Raw genomic sequence first — 24,411 nt, 5'->3', positions numbered from 1 at the left:
CACATCATCACTACAGTTTGTGGAATCCTACCAGCAATTGGTTGGATATTGGGCCCGTCGTATACCTGTTACAGCATGAGCCCCCTAACAGGCAGAAAAGAGGGTGCTTGAGAGAGGGGGCGAAACCATACCTATCATCCATCTCGATACCTTCATCATCCACTATCCTCGTCTCATAATTGGCATAAATACACGCCAGTGTCATTTTCATTTCTACTCCCTATATCAGCTCACCATCATATATCAAGGATGGCAAAAATGCGTACACGGGGGTACGTACCATAAACTGCCAACCACTTCCCCACACACCCCCTCCCCCCACTACCAAACATCCACAACCACCTCTCCCCCTCTTTCCCCTCTTCATCATTGTTCACCCACCTCTCTGGCCGCCACACCTCCGCATCCGCCCAAAACGTCCTATGCAAACTATACGCCTGTCCTGCTACCGTCACACCGCCTGGAACACAATACTCGCCCACCATACAGCCACCATCCGTCGTCACTCTTGGCTGTGACCCCGGAATCGGCGAGTTAAGCCGCAATGTCTCCAAAACAACAGAATTGAGGAATGGCAGCGCATCAACATCCTTAAACCGCCACAGATTCTCTGCCGTCTTGAGTTCATCACGAAGCCGTGCCTGTCGTTCTGGCGAGACAGAGAGATTGTACGTGGCGTAAGTCAATGCTGTAGCCGTGGTCTCGTGGCCGGCACCAATATGATCGAGGATTTCACTTGCAGCATCAGTTCTGCCAAGTGCATTATTACGGCGGAGCCGGTAGTAAACACAATCGTCGTCCGCTCCCTTCTCGGTCGGCATGTCTGCTTCAGCGGCATCGCACATCTGTAGACACCACTCCTCGATCTGATCATTCGCATCATCAACCCAGCTCGGTATAATCTTCACTTTTCCGGCCGTAAGCCTTCCCACCCACTTCACCAACCCCGGGAGCTCACTCGCCCATGAAAAATAAGGGCGCCGAATCTGATACAGATCTACTAGGAACCTCTTGCGTGTGGCTTCATCGCGGACAAAGTCAGTCCCGTGTCGCTGTGTGAAGAGGTACGACGTTATAAGGTCCAACGTGAGGGCATTGTACAGCTCGTGCACCTCGTGAACCTCTCTGGTATCAAGGATCGGAGTCATCCGCTCCTCGAGAATTTTGCGCGTGTTCGCTAGAAGGGTTGGGGAAGAGGAGATCGTGCTGTTGGAGTATATATTTGCGATCAACCTCTTCCTTTGTGAGTGCTCGCGGCCATGGATGAGCGAGAATAGCGGCTTGGATCTACATCTAACTATGAGCTTCCATCTCTATCTACAATTGCGACATGGGATGAAATACCCGTAGTTTGTGAAGATGTAGTACCACGGTGACTTGTCAAGGCGGGCATAGACGGACTTGATAAGAGATGGGTCGTTGATCGAGATCTCGGTAGGCCCCAGGCGTACTACTGGTCCGTGCTTAACATGTGCAGCGTGAATAGAGCGGTTGCGCCGGCCCGTGAGTGTTCGGCTAAGGATCCAAAGACGTGTGAAAGGTGCTATTGGGTGCGCAGACGGAATGCGACGGAGAGGGCAGCGGAGGTGAGTGTAGAGGCTGTGCAAGAGGAAAAATACAAACAGGATGAGAACCATTGACAGTGAGGCAAGCATATTGATTGATATTATCTAAAGTGGGAGTAGGTATCTGTTGTGAAGAGAAATTATGGCAATGATAGGCCTTGGTGATTAGCTACCTGCTTAGCTAGCTAGACCTGCTTACCATAATAATAGTAAGAAGCGATCGAAGTCGCAATTATGGTTTTGGGGGGGGGGGGGGGGGGGGCGGCAGCGTTTCTATCCCGTCTATTATCAATGAGTGGCCTGATGATGACCTCCTGACCTCGCATAAAACGTTTACACACTTGCGTTGGGGGAATTGGGTTCAGAGATGCATGAGTCTTTACGCTGCTGCGTAATAGTTGATATTCGGAGATGAAGGCTGAGGGACAAGTGGCACTGGGTTAGGGTTGATATCTGCCTGAACTACAACCGTTCTGTGGCGTTGTTTTTCCTGGGAGCTTAACAAACAAAGGGCCCTATTAAAACACGAAGCTGAGTGGACGGGAGCCCGAGGACCTATATACCTATATAGCTCTTTTTTTTCCCGGAATATAGTCGTTATCTACTCCGAGTCTCTATCTCAGGCCACTCCGCATTATTATTAAGCCACAGCTGTCTTCTTATCCATGTCATGTGATCCGTCCGATATCGTGAAAGCTGCAGAGTGACTCCAGACTCGAATACAAAGTAGTTACCCCACAATCATACCGCATGTCTTGCATTTTAACCATGTGCCCTCGCGCTCATGTACGATATGTGCACCCTGTCAGATAGGTAACGAGAGCTATTCCTACTTCCCCCCTCTCCGCGACTCGGTCTCAGCCCATAGATACAAGTACCGTATTCCCCCGCAACAAATTACGGCAACCCACCCTCCCTCTACATTCATCACAGTCATGTATCTCTACGACATTATGTACCATCATCACCTTTCATCACCGTACCAGCACCCAGCACCCACCACCACCACCACCACCACCACCACCACCACCAGAACTAGCAGGCAGCAGCCCTCCTCGCTTATCGATAAGATAGAACCACGACCCAGATTCAATCAAGATCGGAGATCGGCGATGGAACCCTGGTCAACTAGGGGTAGGGTTATGAGCGGGGGGGGAGGAGGGAGGGAAGGAGGGAGGGAGGGTGGTGGGTTACCATGGTCCAGTTGAAACAAAAAGAATAAAAATATGACCAGGTAGGTTGTGTGGAATTGCACTTATGATGACATCTGGTGGGTGGTTGTGTCAGTGACGTAGAGGGACTGCGGGTGAACTCTTTTTGAGATCTCAGGAACGGTTTGTAGTATGTACATGTAGGTTAGAGAGTATGATGTTACTCTTTTGGAAAATTTAATGATGTATCACGTTCGATGCTGTTGATGTTGCTGCTGCCGCTACCCCATACGTAGTGTGATAGCAGGAAATATATAATTTTTTTTCTTCTCTCGAGTACGTACTCTTCAGCTACTCTGGCCCTTTCCCCGCCTCCGCTCCCCCAGCCTTGTTCTATTAGATTAATTAGAAAGAAGAAAAAAAAAGTCCACTTGATGGAAGCTGTTTTTTTTGGCTCGTTTAAATCGTGAACCATATACCATATCCCGATCAACACCACTCGGTATGAAACCGGGACCTCCGAAGTGAGGTTTCCGTAAGTATATTCTCTCTTGCTACCAGCTCGGACGGTAGAGTAGTGTAATAGTCTTTTTCGTATTTTTTTTTCTCCCGCCCCCGCCCAAGTTCAAATATGACTTGCTCGCTGTTCATGTTCGTGAAAAGCGCAGCTCATTCCAATATTGCTTGCTTGCCACGATAACAACCGTAGCCCCGAAGGGCCCCTCCTCCTCTTGCTCCTTATGCCTCCACCCCCCCCCCCCTCTCCCCGCCTTCACGTGGGCAAGTGAGTAAGTGAGCAGTTGTTTGGTAATGGCGTTTCTGTCCATCCAGCCTGCAGCTGTGCCTTGCAAGGGTTGTCTTGCAGAGCTCCAATGAGCATTATCTTGAAGGGGCCAATGCTCCAATAATGCCCTCCTTTCCCCCCCTGACAAGGAAAAAAAAAAAAAAAAAAAAAAGTGAAAGCAACAGCCAGAAAAACCATGTGTCGGTAGACGTGTTGTTGGGGAAAGGCTAGGGAACTTAACAGCAGTACCGCGATCGGGCTTCTGAAGAATAACGATCGAACTTTCTCTCCGGCTCCTTCGTGAAACTTAATCTGATTAAACGTGGGTTTGTAGGTACGACGCAACCCCACCCCCTCCGTTTCGTTGTTACTGCTGTTGATGCTGCTGGTACGTTTAATTTCCGCACTTTCAATATATCCTAACGAAACCGAGCTGACTGAAAGCTGCCTGATGCCTACTGCCGTTAGTTTAGTGACATGTCGTCGAAAAGCTGTCAATTACTTTATTTTTTTTCTCCATTTTTTTTTATCTCAGTTTGCCAGTTCAGGTTCCTGGTTGATTCACGATGTATTCGCATGAGATGAATCCCTTTGGTTTGGTCACGTAACTAGCTAGGCAGCACAATGATGCCAACTGTCAGCAGGTTGGAAAAGGGTTTAGTTTCAACACGATGAAAATCTGAGGTTATCCTGGTCGGGGTAGTATAAATATCCGTGACTTCTGACCCTCTGTTTATCGGCAAAAAGAATCTCGTTTTTATCGTCGAACACTCCCTCACTTACCCCTTTGTCGTGCTAGTCCCTCTGGAAGCTGTATTAGCACACATTTAGACTTTTCCGGTATACGTATAAACCCTAGCAAGTGGACAAGTCAAGAAACCGAAAAAAAAGAAAGGTCAAATATATCACTCCAGACCCATCATACTAGACTCACACACAACACACTCATCCACAAAAGGAGAATCTCTCTCCCGAGGCATCTATCTAAGTCTGCCTGTCCATCGAGATCTACATTTCTTTAAGAACTCTCAGGCCACAACCCAAGGGTTATCAATGTGCCGTTACACTAAAACAACCTACCATTGTGGACATCCGTTCCAGTCAAGGTCCGCTACAGATTCCAGGTGTAGAGCGAATCCACACCCACCAACCATCGAGAACACACATGAAGTCACAGCGGACACTCCCTGCCCCACATGCTATATGAGGGACAAGGAGAAGAAGTACCACCAAGTTATGGAGTGGATGGAGGGGATCCCGATCGATGAGGATGGGAAGCCGTCTGGAAGCGGAAATGGAGGTGGGAGCGGTGCCAGTACTACTGAGCGGGGGTAAAGAAAAAAAGCGCAATGCCAAGAAACGAAACCGGGATTTGCGAGATCTCCGTATGTGAAATGCACCATGTCATCGTCGTTTGCTCGTCGAGCTAGCTGTGGGGAATTTCGATCTGATATAAAAATGTGAAATTAGTGCGCACGTACGGATTAGTTGAAATGTTAGAAAAATTGGACGACGCTTATAGGGGGGGTTCACGTTTTTGGTCAGTTTTTGTGAGGGGCTACCAATTCTTGAGGTAGGTTGAAAGTGTTTACCAATGGGAACGATTCCACGGGGCAGCTAGACAGAACCCGTTTCTGGGCGAGGGAGCTAACAGCAGACTTATTAGAAAGGACAATTCTGAAGAAATAAACGTGAATCCCTTCAACGAAGCACCAGTTTTGATCAATAACCTGGTTGGTTGCAAGTGATCGGAATGTAGTGAATTTATTGGTTGTTTGTCGTTAAGAAGATAGTAACTTAAGTCACGTTTTACAGTACCTCATAAAAATTGTGGGCTTATCAATTGTTGATCAGTGAAGTGTTTTTTGCAGTGGTGTGGATAAGTTGATGTTGCTCGTTGTTCGTCGTCTCACATAATCCGGCCGAGTGAGCTTCCATGAACGGCCAACTTCTTGTGCGACAACGATATACCGAGAGGGGAAGTGCATCGCAGCTCATTTCAGGGCATCTCGTTTTATGCAGGGGGGAATTGTTTTTTGTTTTTTTCCCGAAGCAGCTGATTAGTGCAAAAAAAGCTAAGCTAGGGCGAGTTAGCAGGTTGAAGAAATTTGGGTGAAGGTGCATTACTTATCACCTTATCTTGGCAACATTGTCGAATCACTCATTTCGTTTGATGAGATACATGTGAGACAGCTGAAGTCAAGAGATGCAAGGGCTCCTGTCGGTGGAGAATAAAAATGATAAGCTGGCTAGAATTTTAACTTCTTGTTTGGTCTGCCTATACGTTACTTCAAAATATGTCTTAATAATTAGTAGCTATAAGTAATGATCAGTAGTGGTCATATATTACATGGATGTTCAGACCGTTATGCAATATACCTTAGAATAATCATCATGCTATATGGCTTTCTAAACGATTCTCAAAGTTCGGAATAAAGGTGTAGAAGCCTATTTGATGTCTGGGGCGGGTGGCATGATCTACCTGGCCTCTAGAGTTGGCCATCATCGTGCTTGCGAAGTGAAAATAGGAATGATAACAGATGAGGATCCAAGCATTGTGTGGTGAACTGGTAATGAGGGAGATGGGATTTAAAGATTGTTGTTGGACGGGAGGAAAGGCTGTCCTGGATATTGACCGACTGCAGATCCGGAACTCAAAGCTAGCGAGATGCTACCCATGACGAAAAAGGGGTTACAATTATCCGGCGCATTATCCAGGGTTCGAAGACCGAATTTGGCATGGAGGATTGTCAGATTTCAAAGTGAAAATACAGACTTGATCCAGCATCCTTGGCAGAACCGGTACTTGTCTGGGACATCTTGTGTTCATGGCTCGGCATGCCGAGACAACACATATGAACTTTTTCCACCACAAAACTTGGGGAATATTGAAACCTTAATTCTATAACCATAGTCGGATTTTCCAAGTTTTATGATACCAACTACATCTAGCAAAGAGCACATCAATTAAAATAAAATTATATTCAATAAATCTTTTAGTTATTTGTGGTCATCATAGTGGAATAAGCCAATCTTGTAAACAGTGATGTTAAGTGGAATTGGTAAAATTCATAGCGCTAGCATGTGTAATTTATATGTAGTAAAATTCAGGTGTATATGTAGTTTTGATAAGGGTATGTCATGGTCTTTAGGTTAATCGGGGAGTGATGTAAATTAATTGTCTAGCTAAACATGCATGTCTATACCAGTACCAGGTCATGGTTTTAAAGAAATACCCTTATACCCCGGACTATATGTCAAATATTATCATAATTCTGTACTTCTGAATACAAGGTCATGCTCAAACAGCCGAGTGCACGTGGCTTCCTCGGCCGGCTAGGGGAAGACACGGTTTCTTTTACAGTCTAGCTCTTTCAAACTTAAATTATAGACACACCATATATGAGGACGTACCCAACTACATGTACATACATAATTAACACACTCACACCCATTCAGCAGACTTAGTGTCCCATGGTTTGTAGCTCATTTCAGACTGCTTGCCTACAACCATTACCTGCAACCCATCAGAAAAGACTTAAGCTTGCGCTCCATATAACAAGGACTACGTTGATGAGCTCTGAAATCATCTAGACAATATATATCCAGACGTTGAGAAACCAGCAATTCCTGTTATCCGTGAGCTCGAGGGTCCTAGGGCCCTCTGCTATGAGCCACGGGATAATAGGCTTCTTCTCTCTCTTTCTGGGTTTATTCATACGAATCTACGCTGCTCCCCGGGACTCATTGCTGGTATAGGTATATTCTACAGTTCGCATACATAGGATGCTAGCGTTGAAGAATTTGATAGCATATAACTGGAATCTGGAATTGCGGAATTAAAACACAATTACACCTATTCAGGTCTACTCAACAGGGGGATTAAGCAATTAAACGATAATCTCTAGTAATCCCTATACTGCATCTAGATAACCTCCTAGGTAAGTGTTTCTCATGATTTATATAATCACCAACAATCACTCATCCTGCTTATTTACAGCTAGCTATTTTTGGACATCGATGTTGAATCCATGTACTACGCCGTCAAACCAAGCTTCCAAGTATGCACACACATGTCTGCACCTAGCAACAGATGGCCGAACTTTCTGCGCGGGAAACGTTGTATTTCTTCACCCCAACGCACTGCTGCGGCGAGTGCCTACTTCTAAGGTTAAAATTAGCACAATGTTACCAACTGGGCATAGTGATGGTTATCGATATCTACACAAGGCAGAAGGCGCGATTAAGGTCATACGGTTAAAGCATGCTTCAATATATGCGAAACCATGTTCATGAGAGTGCTTGTGCGACTGATTGGTGCGGAGTTATGCAAACACTCTACTTTAGACTGACCCCACACGCATAACTCAGCCACACAAGGATTTGTTACACTGAATTCATGAAGTACATGTAGGTAAATACCTACATCATCATAGTACAGGTGCCTATAGTACTATAATCTCGCTTCAAAAATAGTCGGTATTGCCGCCAACGCGACCGAAAATCTAATCGGAACGGACTTTGCCTGATCCCCGAAATCGCAATACTTTATAAAATAGTGCTCATGCCCACTGGTGCACTTGATGGAAGGAGTTCGTGGAATATTTGGGATCGACGCAATAGAAGTGTTCAACTATTCTATTGAGAACTCCCGCGGCCGGCGCCCGACGTCACTTCTATCCTCAGGCTTCACTTGCGTCCCATCTCCTCTAACCCTTCGGCCATCCCGGTCCCATCAATTCATCTGTAAAGACGCCACAATCCTCTTTCGAACTATCCTCACTCATCTAAATATCACGATCGAGATGTGCGTTACCTACATATATACCCACCGCCTGTGCGGTCACACCTACAGCGTCAAGAAACGGCAATCTTTTGCCTGCTGGTTCACAGGCTCACATAAACGGCCTCTACGCCTCGTCCGGACGAAAACAAGATGCGACCATTGTGCCCGTAACCCAAGAGAAGTCCCGGTGATCAAGAAGAAAACAGAGGTCCGACAAAGGCCTATTCGATGGTCCGAGGTTTCATGATTCATCAACGGGAATTCGGAGGCTGGCTTGAGTACACGGTTTCGGCGCGGCCTCCAGTCCTTGAACCTGGGCTCCAGACCAGGGTGATACCCGAACTTAATACTGATCCCAGCATATTGATGTATTGCACGTTTCGGATCACACCTGGTGTAACGGTTCGAGCCGTCGCACATGGAATAAAGGCAGGGGAGATGGAATAATCGGGGTTGAATTCTGCGCTCGACTGCATCCAGCTGCAGAGAACTATCAGACTCATTTAAAATATTATTAGTAAGTAAGATATTTCTCTACTTCTACCCCACCTGTACCTAAACACTTTCTGATGATCATCACAATTTTTCGCAGCGGGATGATCCTTGAAATTGCATGGTAGATTGCTAGGGTTGATATCAATTTCCGCATTCTATGGGGCACAGAGAGCTATGTCTCTAGTTGGGAACAATAGTTGACCAGGACTCGGGGAATCGAATGGTCAGTTGAAGCCTTGACACAAGAAACGTGATGTACATATACTTACACCTGACAGTACTATGACTCGTAGCCCATGTTGTAAAGGACCGAAATCAAATTTTCCCAACAAGAGATGCCACAATTAATAGAAATATTTCTGCATCACAAAGAACTTTATGCATAACTAGCCACCAATCGAGACGTCCCTGGTGTTCATTCAAGTAACGCAGACTCAAGAAACAATATAATCCTCACCCTAACCCTCGTATATCAAAATTCTTGAAATATATCACACAACTTTCAAGAACGTTTTTCAACATGCGTGCCCCAATTGATCTCCACATATATATATAGTCCAATAGATTCTTATTGTAGTGAATTATAACCATACTACATCGAATTGCATCTTTCTCTTCCCACATATTCAATCACAATCATCAAATTCAAGGAAATTTAAAGCTAATAATGTGTATCCACATAATTACAACATTCAGCTGCGGGCACAGCTCTATCGACTTCTCGCCTACTACATCACATTGTGGTCTAGGCTCATCGATCTGTTCTGCGAATTCGCAAGCGCTGCCACTCAAGGAGAGAGAGAACGTGGCTTGTGATGAGTGCTACTGGGCTGGTAGAGATCCCAAGGCGTTGCTTGAAATGAGAGCAGAATGTCTCCGGATCGACTCAGCCTTCGACGCCGAGGCGGAAAAGAAGAAAGAAGTAGAGGTTATAATTGATAGGGTTGTGGGTAATGATTGGGACTCGTTTTTCTTTTCGACAGATCTTTAGCTTTTGTCACATCACATAGATCTACAGTAAAGTTTACTAACATTTTAGTTTGTATCCTGCGATCGGCCCGAGAAATAAATTATTAGAAATTCAAACGTACGCGTGTACACCGATGCTTTCTAATCTTGTATAATTTCCTTTAAACCCTAACCCTTAACCACATGTGTTCTACCTATGTGTGTGATGATCCTTGGTTATCCGAGTGACTTTGTGTGACTAACGCTCAAGTCGATCACCCACTTGATACGTGTGCGTGTACTTACCAGATTAAGGTACATACATGTCCTTTGCACGTAAGTCATGATTGATCAAAGCTTTTACCTAATAACCCACATGCGGTGAGTTATATAGCTTACCATCATGATGTTATTAACTTTAGCTTCTGGCTTAAGCTGAGTGCCTCGCTATTTACAACCACATTATCCACGTTAATCTTTATGCTTTTAACCCATAGTTTTAGTTTACTCTTTACTTTGTTGTACACGCGTGTACATGCTTACGGACAATCACATATCAGGCTCTGAACAATAAGTACATGTACATGTACCTCTCTTTCAGCATATTACATATACTCGGATCACGTGCTACCGTGCACGCGTGGATCACAGAAGTGGGCAACCGAAATACATGTATATATATGCGTAGAATGGCAAACCTTCTGCTGTGTATTATGTATATTATGTATGTTTGCTTAGATGTGGTTAAGCGAAAGAGAATCAACGGGAGCTGGGCAGCTTGGGCGTTCTCGTGCAAGTGCTGTGTGGCAGGCATTTATCACAGGTTACTTATGAAATTAGTATTGATGGCCTTGAGACAAATCACATGTTGTATCATGGGTATAGAGCAAAGGTGTATGTGGAGCTACATATTACCAACCATGAGCCACAGAACCTCCATGTACCATCATTGTACTTTGAGTGACTTTTGCTAAGCTCTCTAGTACGTCTCTAAGTAAACTTGCTTGGCAATATCCGATACTAGGACGACAACCTCGAAAACTCTATACCAATCGCAGGGTATTTACAGTATTCTTCAAAACATCACTCGCTGGTAACCCACACCTTCGCGCGGTTTTAAAGGTTCAGAATACCATCGGGACGTTGGAAACACTTGAACTGCATGCTACAGTGTAACCTTAGAATGTCTTTCTTTACACGTAACGGGAAAAGGCTAACCTATAATAGATGCCACCGTTGTTGTTCTCGGCGACGTCATCGGCACCCAACGTCAACTCTTAATTTCTCTCCCCGCTCTCCCCGATTTTCTTCTTACATGTCTCCTGTTAAGATCAAAACTCACCTCAATTTTATCACTATCCAACAAGATGACTCCATGGGCCACCTAGAAGGGGTTTTTAGCTTTTGGTCCATGATATATTTAGAGAGTGCATTCGTGTCTCTTTTCAGCCAAAAAGAAACACAAGATTAATCGGTTTATAATACCTTGAGAACAGACTGCGCATGCTCGCACAGAAACGGTGATAAATCACTCAGTTTCCGAATAACTTGCGCTCCCCCCCAACCCTCTCCCCTTGGCGCTCTAGACTTCACCATCAGAAAGGACATTCCCCAACCCGGGCGAAAGAGATCAGATGAGTTTTTTATCCTCATGCTCATCATCTCATCTAAAGTGTTACCAGGCTTATGAATATGGCTCGAATCCTGTCTATTGGGTCTAGAACTTTCCTTTCGTTTTTCCGTGGTGTCGGGCTTTTACCCTCAGTGTAGGTCTATAGAAATCTTACCTATCAATGAATACTTCGTCGCATGTTAATATATGTCTGCAGTTTGAGTCAAATAACAGGATATAAGCCTTGGCATATTAAACCGAGTGATAGGTTATGTCTGGAAAGCTCCTGAACGTTATATATATATGCCGCCTATTTCTCCGCCCTAACAGCAAGACGTCAAAGAATTCAAAGAGGCAGGCTAGATGTCATACTGTTTCAGCTTCAATATATCCCACACCTTCCTTCCCCTTGCCAGCGCTGAAACTTGAAAAAGCCACCTCCGCATCTACTTGCTACGTATACACCAAACCAGGTACAATAGCCGTATTTCTTTTTTCTTCCCCGCTAACGGTATCGGTAGATTTCGTGTTGGACTAACCGATTCGTGCTATCTTTTAGAGTACCATGGTAATCAGCCTTGCATGATGCAAAGTTTTATTGGACGGACAGGAACCCGGAGGCGTGGGACTGACAGTCTACTTTACGAATAGACCGCCACAAGCCTGGTATGATCCATTTCTATGGATACATAAATAGGTAACGTAGGTACTATCTTAGCTAATTAGGCGGACAATAACCCGTGCGAATATTCTAACTTGTGGAGAAAGAAGCCTTAACTTCAAAATGTGTTCTTGTTACAAGTGACGTGTCGTTTTCTCGAAAGAAAGTAGATACAGTATCAATAGGGTGCCTAGAATAGGCTATCCGGAGGTTTAGTTCTAAGGCATTCAGTTAGTAAGATTTCTTCTTTGTGATTCCTTGCAAGGCTGCTTAACATCTCAACTGACAAGGGTACACTAAGAACTCTCTAGTCTATGAGAATTTTTAAGTATTGCTGATTCGCCTCACAATAACATATTACGTGGCCATAACAAACACCCGTCCCATCATTGACATACCCGTAGTACTGCTGGCATGAGTGAAGAATCTCGAGATTCTATGGGGTGCAAATTTCCCGGCGCTCTGACCCTCAAAGGATCTGTACCGTGCATCGATGCAGGAAAAGTCTTAAGAGTCCCAGTGATCATGTGGTTTTAATTCGATGCTGTTCCACAAGATGCAATCCCAATAGGTAAATAAGCTCTTTCTATTATTACCATGAAGTGCCGGGGGATTTTTGATGAGATATTCTGTGGTCCATGGGACTCCTGAATACTATTAAATATCCACTGTGGTACACGATACGATTTAAGCCAATATATGTTGTACAAGACCGTTCCTTGTCTTGGCAAATCATCCCCTGTTAAGCTATGTCTTATGAATTTAATCACAGCTCCATCACACAGAGATGACATTGCCGTGCCTATCTGTAGGTGCTAACCACCTAAGACCTTTCTATACAAGTGCTATAGGCGAGTAAAATCCTCCGAACCAGTTGTTTACCAGGGCTTTGAATACACTTGAAGGGAGGCCCTGCGAGAGATAGGTTTTAGTACCAGATACGTTAAAGTGGTTTATAAGTAATTAGGCGGCACAGATTCTATAGCTGTCAGATCTTATAGACGTTGGTGGTAATTCAGTGGTAGCGGTATATATTTGCATATATGTCCGTGTACCTAGTTCTCAATTCACTCCCCCACCTTGAGCACGATGAGGTCATTAATAGAGCAGGTAGGGTATGTAGGTTCGGAGGCTAACCCTCGGGGATTTAGGAGTTTCTTATCAACCCGAGATGTTCAATGATCAATGATCGGGTAACTGAGGAAGCTAAGAGCCATTCCCGTGATCGCGAGTTCATGCATCCAGTTACGAGTTAGCCGCAGGTAATATCTGACATGCTAGAATAACAGATTGTATAAAGAATCTAGCAAACCCCGATTTGATAATGCATCAATAAATTCTCACCGACTTCAAGTCACTTGAAACTGGGGTCCAGAGTAATTGTCAATTTGATAGCAGCATGAACGCGAAACAAGTACCCGCAAGGGAAAATACGCATAACCATTAATGGCGGCAACTAAGGCTATATGATTTCCTTGTATAGCATTCGTATCCAGACCTATGTACCCTGCCCGGGAAGTGGCCTTTACGCGATGATTTTAACCTCGATAGCTTTACATGGCAATTTTCTCATAGTATGTAGGCTCAGTCGGCGAAACATTTAGGTCTTTATCTATCATCATCCCTATGTTTCGTAGCTAACTAGAAATGAAAAAAGGATTAAATTGGGCACAACAACCGCTCAGCAAATCCCCCTTCGATTGAATTGGACACTAGGAAACGTTGCTGTTTCTTACTATGCACAGAGCCGTAGTATGGTTACTGACACGTGGACCAACCTTTCTCCTAGTGATGAATATCTTCTGGTTGCCCTTTTTGGACATTCGCCCCTCCATGTCGTGGTTCCAGGTGGGCGGTATTGATGGCTTGATCGACCGCGGTTCTGTGCGTGCAAAAGTGAGATTCCCATCTTTCGCTCTGGGCGAACCGTAGAGGAGTGAATGAAGGAAGGCAATTGAACAGGTACGGCTCCCGGCTTTAGATCAAGTGCCAATTATCGTTTTCTGTTTAGCGGTAAGTAGGTATACCTGGCCACGAAAACGTGAGAGGGAGTGCAGCGCAGGGAAAGTTGTGGTTGAGAATTGAACACATGTTGGGATGATAAAGTACGCCATGCCCTATTCAGTCATACAAGGAAGGAAAGTAAAAAAAAAAAAAAAAAAAAGTAAGAAAACAATTAACAGAAATTCTTACAATGGCTTATTCCATAACGATCGCTCTTATTTTTTAGAACAGAAAACGGCAAGAGAGAAAACCGTTGGATAAGGCTATTTAACGGATTTACTGCCTCGCAGCGCAACAAGCATTCGTATGGTACATACACATACATGTGGATGTATTCATAACGTACTACTAGAGTAGGGACACTGTACATATGTACAGGATGTAGGTACTATAGGTACATCCGTACGTATATACGGACTACTCTAAACACCAACATCTTTGGCGTTTCCATGGGAAGATACATACATACAGTGATTGCAACTGCAATCAGAACTCTTTAGGTATGTACGTGTCGCGAACATAGCTCAATGCGGGGTGGTAGCGGCCAGAGCTGATTGGTGCATCTGCGTCTTTCTTCTGGTTCGGAGACGTCCACGACAACACCGGCTCATCTCGACTCGGCAACCACCATGACTGAATTGCCGTCAGCTAATAGCAATCAGCGCTGATATAATCACCACTTATAAATATTAAATCAACTAGCCCTTTTCAGGACTACAACCAAATGGCCCTTGGTCTATATCCGTGCTCTAATTGATCGAACATACCTTGGATGATCCGGGACGGCGGGAATTGATTTTTAACAGAGGTTCCATTGGCTCTCAGTTAATTCGAGAGATATGGACAAGCCCGTGCCTGAAAAAATATTCTCTTAATTTTTAGCAGACGATTCAATGGCCTTTCTCAGAGATGAGGGCAGATTCTATACGTCTTGGGAGGCATCTTGATGCAAAAACCACCCCGCATTCTGTACGATCCTTCTTTTATTTTCCCTCCCACTCACGTGTTATTTCTTATCCTTACATTGTAGATCTGCTTTGTGGGGAATATGTATGGGAAGGATATATAGTTCAGGATGGAGTTAAGCTGGAAGTTAAAAGATGACAAACATGTGGTCGTAGATGGGATATCGCCCTATCATACGCATTGTATCACTGTGCAAGTATATATGTAAGTACGTACATGTAGGTACCCACTCACAGGATCCTACAAGTTAAAATACGTCACGTATTAGTTAAATTAACTATTTGTTTGGCCTAGTCCCAAGCTTCGACACCTCTGGCCGTACATTTTCCATGAACATTCTTCTCGTGGGACCAAAGTATAGCCCCTAATTGGACCACTTGATTTTTTGTTTACTCAAGAGACGCGAATCCTTGCCTATTTGTGCGCAGTGCCCGGGTTTTACACGTCGTGTCTGCTCTTGTTATCGTTTGAGGGAAGAATCCCGCAACATGTTGATCCAGCTTGCCGAATGTCCATACATGAACTCCAGGCTCTATAGCTAGTTTTACAGGTTCTATGGTTCACGAACACTCACTCGTTCTGCATAAGCCTAGAGTATTGCATTTTCATGGCTGAACTGACAAGAAAGACATTCACTATCAGGTACCAGGCACTGGCAAGTGCAGATACGTACGTCGAATTCCAAAAAAAATGGAAACAAGGGGTCTTCCCTGTTGTAAAGGTCCGGATAGCATATTCGGTATCTCTAGACAAGCTCCAACAGTTCATCCAGAATTTCTGGAGTCGGAAGATGAAACAAACTGAAAAATCCCCCCTTCAAATAAATTTCAGCCTTTTATACTGTCGCTCTTTGACAGGCAGGGGTCCAGATCAACAGCCAGGTGGATATTTGGAACCGGGCGGATCGAGAGAGGCGACGCGGTGAGGTCTTTCTTCGAAACCTCATGGCTCCAGGCCAATCGATATATTATACTAATACCAGCCAAGATCTGAGGTTGTGCATCAAGGTAAATCCAAATCTGCACCGTTAATCCTTCAGGGGAAAAGAACAATTCTCTAACAACATTACCCCTTTGCTGCATACATTGCATACTTGCCTGCTTTCCTTTTCCCTTGTCCTTCCTCTTGTTTGGCACCACGGTACTTTCTCAAACTTGCGTTTACTACCAGGTCAGTGTATTGTTTTAGCTTTCTTTTTTTCCGCCTTAACCTAATTGACAAACTAACTACATGTAACTTCCTAGCTATGTATTACCCACCAACCCAAATGTAGTACCCACCTACCCGTTGATTTCGATCAGTGAAGGGAGAGTACGTGGTGTGAGATTGAACAGATTCGAGTAGATGAGACGATGTCTCTTACTGTGGAGTACCCGTCCGACTCGTACTTTCCAGTAGAAAGTAGCAGCCCATCGGGAGCCTTTGGAGGAGGAGGAGGTAGTTGCAGTTGTAGTTGTGTGAGCTGGCAGGTCATCATCTTTCAGCAAGCAGGCAAACGACGAACGAGAGATTGAGAACAAGACGACAGTACCAATCCATTGATACGTACTGGACGTCACTGCTTCCCATGGAAGCCTCGGTCGAACAATCTCTGCAGACCGAGCACCTGCGGTCCACCGTGGTAGCTTACTTACAACACAGTATCCATGCCCCTTGCTCATGCAACATGCACGCCCCCACCGGGACAGGGTCCCTTACAGGTCTCGTCGACTTCATCACGCATATTTTTTGGGAGCATACCATACCTTTCGACAGATTGCCTTTTTTTTTACTTTCAGCCTCCTTCCTTCTGCTTTCCTCCTCAAGATAAAAAGTATGGCGATCAAAGCTACTTTAACAGCCACTTCTTCCCCACAGTACAGTATCAACAAGCAAGCAAGGCACAGAAAAACAAAGTCCATAATCAGAATTCGGTAACATATATATCAATCGCCAGCTACCTACCACCGCATCGACAGAACACCGCCAGACTCAAACACAGATCAATAAACCTCAATAACAATTCAACCCGTCTAGTTCATCTAGCCCGTCCAACTGCTCCAAACTTCATCGAGATTTACTCTCGATAAAAAATCTACCACAACGTCTACCTTCAATCTAGCAACCATTACTACCCTCAATACCTACAGCATGTCCTCTCCTACCTCTCCAAACTCTCCAAACTCGCAAACTTCAATATACTTCAATTCGCCTTGGCAAAATAAGCTCAAAGGTTAACTTCAAACCCTTACCCCCCACCACGCAATTCCGAGATAAACGGTTCTAACAAGCAAACTTTATAGAGCATTGCAGAGTATATAGGATGAAAGCTCCAGTTTGGGGTACGATGTCGGATAAACGAGGTAAATCAATCCCCCAACTATCCCCTGGTCCATCAATTCTGCAGGTAACTAACATTGCTTGATTACAACTTAGGTGGTCGAACAGCCTGGTCAAGCAACGTCACGATCGGTGCTGAAATATTTAGCGCCCGGTACTGGTACGACGGACAGTATGTAAACAACGCAAAGGAGGACGCCGCAGAGGTCGCATTACAGTGGATGCAGAAGCTTTTGAACTCCTCTCCATACGGGCACAACTAGGTCGTATTGCGCCGATTCCACACCCTCACGTGTTGTACTACTCCTGATCCTACTACGCTGGCTTGAATCTTTTCGCAAACCTATTATGTTGGCATGTTTTTTTATTTCGCGACCTACCTTTACCTTACCCTTACCTTTCAGGGTGTTGTTTTCATGATGTTAGCGCGGGATGTCTGAGTTTGGGCGGCGTGGTTAGATATGGGAGGGCAAAAATTCTTTGGGGGTTTCTGATTCTTGATTCTTGATTTTTTGGAGGGTATCGATTCGGTTTGTTCGTTTATTTTCATTTTCACATTGCACTCGCAAAAGATTCTTGGCGCTAGGAAAATTTTATTCGGGAGGATTTGTTTCTGTTTCTTTTCTTCGTTCTACTGTTGGCTATTATTGTTTCTTGTTTCTTTCTTATTTCTTTTTGCTTTTTTATTCTGTTTACTATTATATACATCTCTGTATCATTCGACTTCGTTATTGCGATTTCTAAAGCGTTGGGGGGTTTCTGCTAAGTTAGTTTTGTCTTTGTTTTCATGTTTCATGTTATTTGCTTTTTTTCTCTCCTCTTATTGCATGAAGATTTCTGTGCTATTATCTCAGATCACAGCTTGTTTGCTTGTCTGCGAGTACTCCATAGCTATATAGATGCGCCGATTTTAAATTTTATTTCCACAGATATCCGTTTCAAAATTGAAGTTTGGACGTTGAAATGGGTTGAAGCATGCGGTGCCGCGGTAATAAAGCGATCTATACATTAGGTATGTGCAGTCGCCTTATAATCAAAGTGCACGTACTCTAGAGTACATACATCCTTGGCCCGCCGGCAAACTGCAGGTGTGCATGCAAGCCACGATCCAGTTGCAGCTTCACCACAATTTTGGGTATTTTTGGTCTGAAACTGCGTTCCTCGATGTGTTGAAGGATGCAGTTAAATTATACTGCTCTCGTATGTTGCCGAGTGATACCCTATGATCCGGTCGGAACCGCCGGCGGTAAGAGACCAGCCTCTCGGGCCTGTGTTCAGTTTGGGGTAGATCAAATTGAACATGAGTAGATATGCACATACATATACCCATACGCATACACACGCAAAAGTTGGATGTGCGTAGAATTGTCTAGGTTTGTTAATCCTAACAGTGCACTGAGAATTCGTACTCCGGGAACTCCACCATTACACCCGGGCAGCAATCCTTTTTAACCTCTACATCCCAGCATTGCCCTGGTAATCAGTGGAGATCCCGCGATCGGATATCCGCGAAGTCGGGAATTGAGGCCGGCCCGTTGCTATGCTGTGCTAATCTCTGATAGGAAGGTTGTGAGCTGTTGTTGAATATCCCGACATCTCGGTAACCCGAATGTTTTCTGAAGAGGGAGTCATGTTGAGTAACACTTACTCAGACAATTTGTCTCTCTGCTGCTTCTATCCCGTCTCTCCGCGGTTCGAACTGACAGCGAAAAGCAAGTACAAAGCAGTGTAGATTGCTTGTATGCAGGTACCTCAGACCAGGATTGAGAGAGAGGAGTACATACACATGTGGAGTGCTTTAGACGCCGCTCTCATACATCCCCGATCTTATCGAATTCGGTTTCCCTTGCACAAACCCGCACCCCCTAGGCGCATATGTATGTACTCGGCATGTACAAGTGGGTCTGAATCGAATAGAGTGCTCTTCAAAACCCCCTTGTGTTTCGAGCAATGCATCACATTTGTATTCCTTTTTTGAGCGCCAGCCTGCCAGCGGAGACGAGGCAAAGAAACGTCGCTTCTGGTTGAAAAAGCAATTTTTCGGGGTAGTTTGAATGCGCGGTGTAAACAGCAAATATTTCAAAGCTTGGTCCTAACTCCAAAAGGAACAGAACAATTGCCACGACATTGGAGTCGTCTGTTCTGTTGAAAATCAAATATAGCCAGCACATTTGTGATATGATGTACTGATGCGAGTCCTCATCCTCCGTCCGAGAACACCTGAGACTTTTCGGTGAAGAAAAAATATCTGATGTTGTTTTAGATCAGCGGTCTACAGACAGGTTGGGGTTCTGAGTCTGCCGAACCAAATCGGGCGAACCGTCTTCAGCGAAAAAATTCCAAGCCTTTCGTCGTACGTAGCTCTCGGTTCAACTTCCGGAAACTCGTTACTAACTCAGCCTTATGTAGCCAGACTTAATGGGCAACCAATTATGTCCGGAAGGATCCGCAACTCCGTAGCCTATATTTGTATCTGGATTTGCGGGGTTGTACTGAAACCAAAGTTGCTGACTGGCAAGCCTGGTCCAAGCCGTAGCTAAATGGCAATACCGTACTATCGCTTCGTTCGACGTTTATTCATTTGGCAACACTTATTGGCAGTGTAGGGTACTGGGGCTAGGAGGTTAGCTAGGCCTAATATCTTTCTTATTGCTTGCTTGACCTCTTCCCCGAATTTACTGTGGTTTTTGGCCCCCACTCGAGAGGACGTACCAGCATACCAGTTGGTGAGGATCCATAATAATTGTTCTACCTTGAAGACTCTGATAGTTTAGTTTTGACGTTTGAGGGATTTTCCTAGGTCCATTATCTGAGAACCTATAAATAAGTATACTGCTATAGGGGACCTACCTCCAGACCGATGAATCATGGCTGTTGTCAACTCATACCACAGATACATGTAGTACTTGTTTACGTGGCCGAATACAAGTAGTGCCTTCAATTTCATACAAACTATATCCGTCTGACTGGTCCCCAGCATCAGTGTCCTAAGAAAGCCTATTGGGAAAGCTTAGCTGCCCGAGATCATCAATTCTGCACCCATATATACTGGCCTCGTGCTCATTCATCAATAAGTATCAACTAGGAATAGGATCGATCAGACTTTGCTTGGTATGTGCTGGTAATGCATGTAGCCCGAAGATCCAAGATGGTGAGGAAGATGGAGAATAAACCAAAAGGATATGGGGTTGATTAAATTAGAGGCAAATTACGATGAATGATGATCATGAGAGAAAGGGGGAACGGTGGAATGTTTTTCTCTGTCGTCTGATGTGTACGTGCATTAAAGGGTGTCATCACATGGTCGAACCATAAATTATTCCTATTTCGTAATTAACTCCATTGTCATGCAGCTCCGTTTTTGAAGGTTGCTAAGCCCAATATTGTACAAGTATGTATTCGATCTAATATTATATAGGGTAGACAATATAATATCAAGGACCCGTTGATACATATACATAATTATAAGAAAATACGAGATTTAGAAGTACTCCAGCGTTAATTGTAAACCCCTCGTGGGCCTAGTTATTATAATGGGATGGTCTCGAAGAAGATATTTATTACTCTAGCAGCTAGCAGTCTTTATATAAATTTGGCAAGGATCAGAGGTCGAAACAAAAACGGTATGGTGTAATCATGTTTCTTTTAAATTTTAGAGGCGCTAGATACATATACCCTATTAGCTCCAATGTCTCATTATGAAATCGGCATTAAACTCATGTAACTAAACTACATGTACTGCAGTACACAAATAAACCATCAACATAAGCCAAGTAGCCCTAAGCACCCGCACTTAACGGGCAGATCAGCCCTGCACTCACTAGGGCCGCGCCCGTACCCACTACTGTTGCCAATATTCTCCCACACTCCCGCAAGCTTCCATCTCCACGCCAAACTCGTGAACCCTTATCACCAACCTGGCAGAATGCACTTCCATCCAGAGTCTCTGCACAGTACTCCCTCGTCACTACCCTCGGCGTCGCATTACCTTTTAGAGACGTGTATACCCGTCTGGCGCACACTCGACCAATGCTACTATTTGTGTGCACTATCTCGCCTGGATTTAGAGTGGTGTCATAGATGGCAAAGGAGATTGTGAGATGGTCGGCGCGCATGGTTGTAGATTCCAAGTGCTGAAGGCTTGGTAAGCGCAATTGGGATGTATGGTTATAGGGCCAAGCTTCGTCCTGGTAGTAGTCTGCAGTGAAAATGCTCTCTCTGGAGTTTTCTGACACCTTCACTATTTTAGTCTCCATGAACGGTTCGGTATCTGTATCGGACTCTTCATCATGCTGGTGTAGCTTTGTCAGCGTTTTTGCAGCATCTAGGATCTTCTGATCTTTTTCGTTGTGCTGCTTGTTTTCATTTGTTCCCTTACCCCCAGTCCTACTAGTTTCGACCGTTATCTCCCCCGTTACCTCCGCACCCTCCACGAGGAAAGGCCACCCTCTGAAGTCTATCCTCCCCGCCAGTTTAAAATCTGGCAATACAACGCCTACTCCGGCAATTTTGAATCTGCCGCATGAGAAGACCACAGGCATGACGGCCCACCCACCGATGGTATCTACAACACCTGCTTGCTGCGCAGCATGATGGATCTGGAGAGCTATATGGGCTAGAGTCTTGTCTGAGGGCTGCGGTTGCGTGAAGCCTTGAGGAAAGTGTTGGGACAGGGAAAGACGGGAGCCAGTCGAGTGGTTGAAGTATTTCTCGAGGCCTTTGCGCACGAGAAATCCTATATCGGTATGTGATTCAGTCCCAAATCTTGAATAACACTATTATTCCAGGGATATTTAAGAGCGTACCATTCTTGAAATTGGTCTTTGGCACCAAGAACCTATCATCCAGCATGCGTTCTCGTACACCTAATATATCTACTTAGCAATTGGATCACCTTCTTACCATGATATGAGTTCCTTACCGCTACCACTACCAGGGTTGGCATTCCTTACACGCTCTAGCAAGTTGTACGACTGCGACATCACGATCACACTCTCTCTCGCAAGTGCTTCGCCGGCTGGATCGTCCGGGGTCCGTGGTAGTGGCCTCTTCCCCCCAGCTTTCGGATCACCATTAGGGTTCCCTTTTTCTGTACCGGAGCTATCACTGCCAGCCGGTTTTGCTGCAGTCACTTTTGGAGACCCAACCATATAGATAAATCTCCCTGACCTATTCTCAGAATCGGCAGGCAATATTCTCTTGAGCTTTTTTATCAGAGAAGGGTTATTGGGGTTATGGTCAATGAGGTCCCAAACTACAGCTTCTGCCATTCCGCGTTTCTGCGAAGGCGATGCTAGTTTTGCCTTCTTTCTACCAGTCGGTAACGGAGTTGGTTCAACGAGCTCCTCGGCCCCTTGAGCGGGGGAGGAGAGGTTTTTGCGCTTCCGGACCGGAGACGCAGCGTCAGAATTGAGGCGAGGATTAGTGTGCGGTACTCTCACGGTAAATGTAGGTACGGCCCTGGCATTAGGAATTTCCTGGCGCAGTCTTTCCTTTTGTGTGATCATTGGCACCTGATCTTCTGCCGTGTCTGGAATAGCCTCCCCATCCTTTGATTTTGGAGCTTTAACTTTCTTCATATCTGCCATCTTTCTAACATAATCCCCTAGGATTCTTGAGGACTCCGCCTCCACCGTCGCGATATCTAGAACCATTTTTCTTGGTATAGCCGGGGTCCTTGTGATGCTATCACTCTTAGCTAAACTAGCTCCTCCATCTTCCTTGACGATTCTCTCTTTTAAATCGCTGCTTTGAGCGGCTGGGGTGACAAAAATAGCGTCATTTACCAGGGCATTTTGACCCTCGCCTGGAATAGTCGCCTCTACACCAAAAAAGCCGCTTTTGTTGGTCCTAAACGCATCATAATATTCCTTTTTAGTATCCCTTTTCGGCGCCCGCTTTCGGCGCTTCTTAGAAGAGGATGCTGTAACCCCAATTTCGGCCATAACTGGGCGATTGGCCTTTTTATCCTTAGGCTTTGGTGGATCTGGCTGCGCCGTCAGCTCGGGCTCAGGAACACTTATCATGGTCCTATGTTCCTCCCTTTTCTTCTTCTTTGGCTCCTGTGTTTTCTGTGAAGGCACGGCTAGATACATCAGTCAGCTCAAACGGCAAATAAGGGCTGAATTATTAGTTAAAACATACCATCGATATCGACAATAGCCGTACTCTTCTTGGTTATCCTGGGGACGGCACGTTTGCGTTTGGTGATTGAGTCCTTAGTCGACATATCTGTTATGCTACTACCCGATATTTCGTATTTTGATAGAAGATGAATGAGCAACTGGATAGAGGGGAGAGGTTACATTGTATACCCAGCTCTAGGAACAAAGGAATTTCAGAACAAAGGACGAAACAGAGATCGTTCTACAAAGAGAGGGTTAACTGCTTTGTAAGAATCTCATAGTATCGGCTATGAATATTGGACAAATAGCGGCAATAGAATTAAAGTGGAAAATCGGGTAGAGCTTGTGTTTTAATCATGGGAAATCACTCAGTATCATAGGGTTAGGGTTCCGCAACCAAACCAAAAAAAGCTCAATGGGGTTTTCGAGAGGATTAAATGTCCACCATCTAGAAATATAACAGATGGCCGGTCCGTGCGAAAAGTCCAAATTTCCTGCGATCTGGTCATATCAGCACATGTCAAAACTGCACGGCCCGCCCCCGCTCCTATCCTCTCATTTAAATGATAATGCTGTTCATTTACATATTAGCCAACCACCACCACCACCACTCTCCGCGAGGAGGGGAAGACGAAACGAATACTACCAAAAAAAGCTCAAGATTGGAATCGATGAAGGTAACGATTATTGCTTATTTGATAAAATCAGATATGATATGAATACTTGATACTAAAAGCAAAACAGATAAGAATATCAGACAACAATCAAACCAAAATCAAAAAAGGAAAGAGAAGAGATTGGGGCCGATCCTCCCCCCCCCGAGCATAATATGCACCCTGGGCCCAGCAGATAATCCCCGCAGGATACCACTCAGCCTTGTGCACGCTCATTGAATGACGACATGTGCCTCTGCTTCGTCCTCAAAACCCAAGCCCAGATAAGTAAGCCAAAAATAAAATAACCAAAAATATGCAATTTCACGATACTAACGTCAA

General features: G+C 44.8%; 5 protein-coding genes across 5 annotated transcripts; 3 read left to right on the top strand and 2 right to left on the bottom strand.

Moving 5' to 3' along the window:
* Positions 1-10: 10 nt before the first annotated feature.
* On the bottom strand, positions 11-1,655 carry LAJ45_05894 (uncharacterized protein; the record flags this gene model as incomplete). Its single annotated transcript, XM_046115463.1, has 4 exons — positions 11-65; positions 132-213; positions 281-1,287; positions 1,345-1,655. The coding sequence occupies 4 exons, from the start codon at positions 1,653-1,655 to the stop codon at positions 11-13; spliced, it is 1,455 nt and encodes a 484-aa protein (XP_045971512.1).
* Positions 1,656-4,794: 3,139 nt separating this feature from the next.
* On the top strand, positions 4,795-5,248 carry LAJ45_05893 (uncharacterized protein; the record flags this gene model as incomplete). Its single annotated transcript, XM_046115462.1, has 3 exons — positions 4,795-4,885; positions 4,971-5,073; positions 5,167-5,248. The coding sequence occupies 3 exons, from the start codon at positions 4,795-4,797 to the stop codon at positions 5,246-5,248; spliced, it is 276 nt and encodes a 91-aa protein (XP_045971511.1).
* Positions 5,249-8,514: 3,266 nt separating this feature from the next.
* On the top strand, positions 8,515-8,906 carry LAJ45_05892 (uncharacterized protein; the record flags this gene model as incomplete). Its single annotated transcript, XM_046115461.1, has 3 exons — positions 8,515-8,654; positions 8,720-8,803; positions 8,879-8,906. 3 exons carry the CDS (start codon positions 8,515-8,517, stop codon positions 8,904-8,906), a joined length of 252 nt encoding a protein of 83 aa, XP_045971510.1.
* An 8,196-nt stretch (positions 8,907-17,102) lies between these two features.
* On the top strand, positions 17,103-17,554 carry LAJ45_05891 (uncharacterized protein; the record flags this gene model as incomplete). Its single annotated transcript, XM_046115460.1, has 3 exons — positions 17,103-17,184; positions 17,255-17,314; positions 17,388-17,554. 3 exons carry the CDS (start codon positions 17,103-17,105, stop codon positions 17,552-17,554), a joined length of 309 nt encoding a protein of 102 aa, XP_045971509.1.
* A 3,516-nt stretch (positions 17,555-21,070) lies between these two features.
* On the bottom strand, positions 21,071-23,520 carry LAJ45_05890 (uncharacterized protein; the record flags this gene model as incomplete). The annotated part of the gene is made up of 4 exons (XM_046115459.1): positions 21,071-22,026; positions 22,097-22,156; positions 22,213-23,376; positions 23,436-23,520. 4 exons carry the CDS (start codon positions 23,518-23,520, stop codon positions 21,071-21,073), a joined length of 2,265 nt encoding a protein of 754 aa, XP_045971508.1.
* Positions 23,521-24,411: the final 891 nt, after the last annotated feature.

The sequence above is a fragment of the Morchella importuna genome (assembly GCF_003444635.1).
Source record: "Morchella importuna strain M04M26 chromosome Unknown Morimp01GS016, whole genome shotgun sequence".
Taxonomy (NCBI): domain Eukaryota; kingdom Fungi; phylum Ascomycota; class Pezizomycetes; order Pezizales; family Morchellaceae; genus Morchella; species Morchella importuna.
Note: the sequence above shows the minus strand (reverse complement) of the source record. Positions and strands in the feature narration are given on the sequence as shown.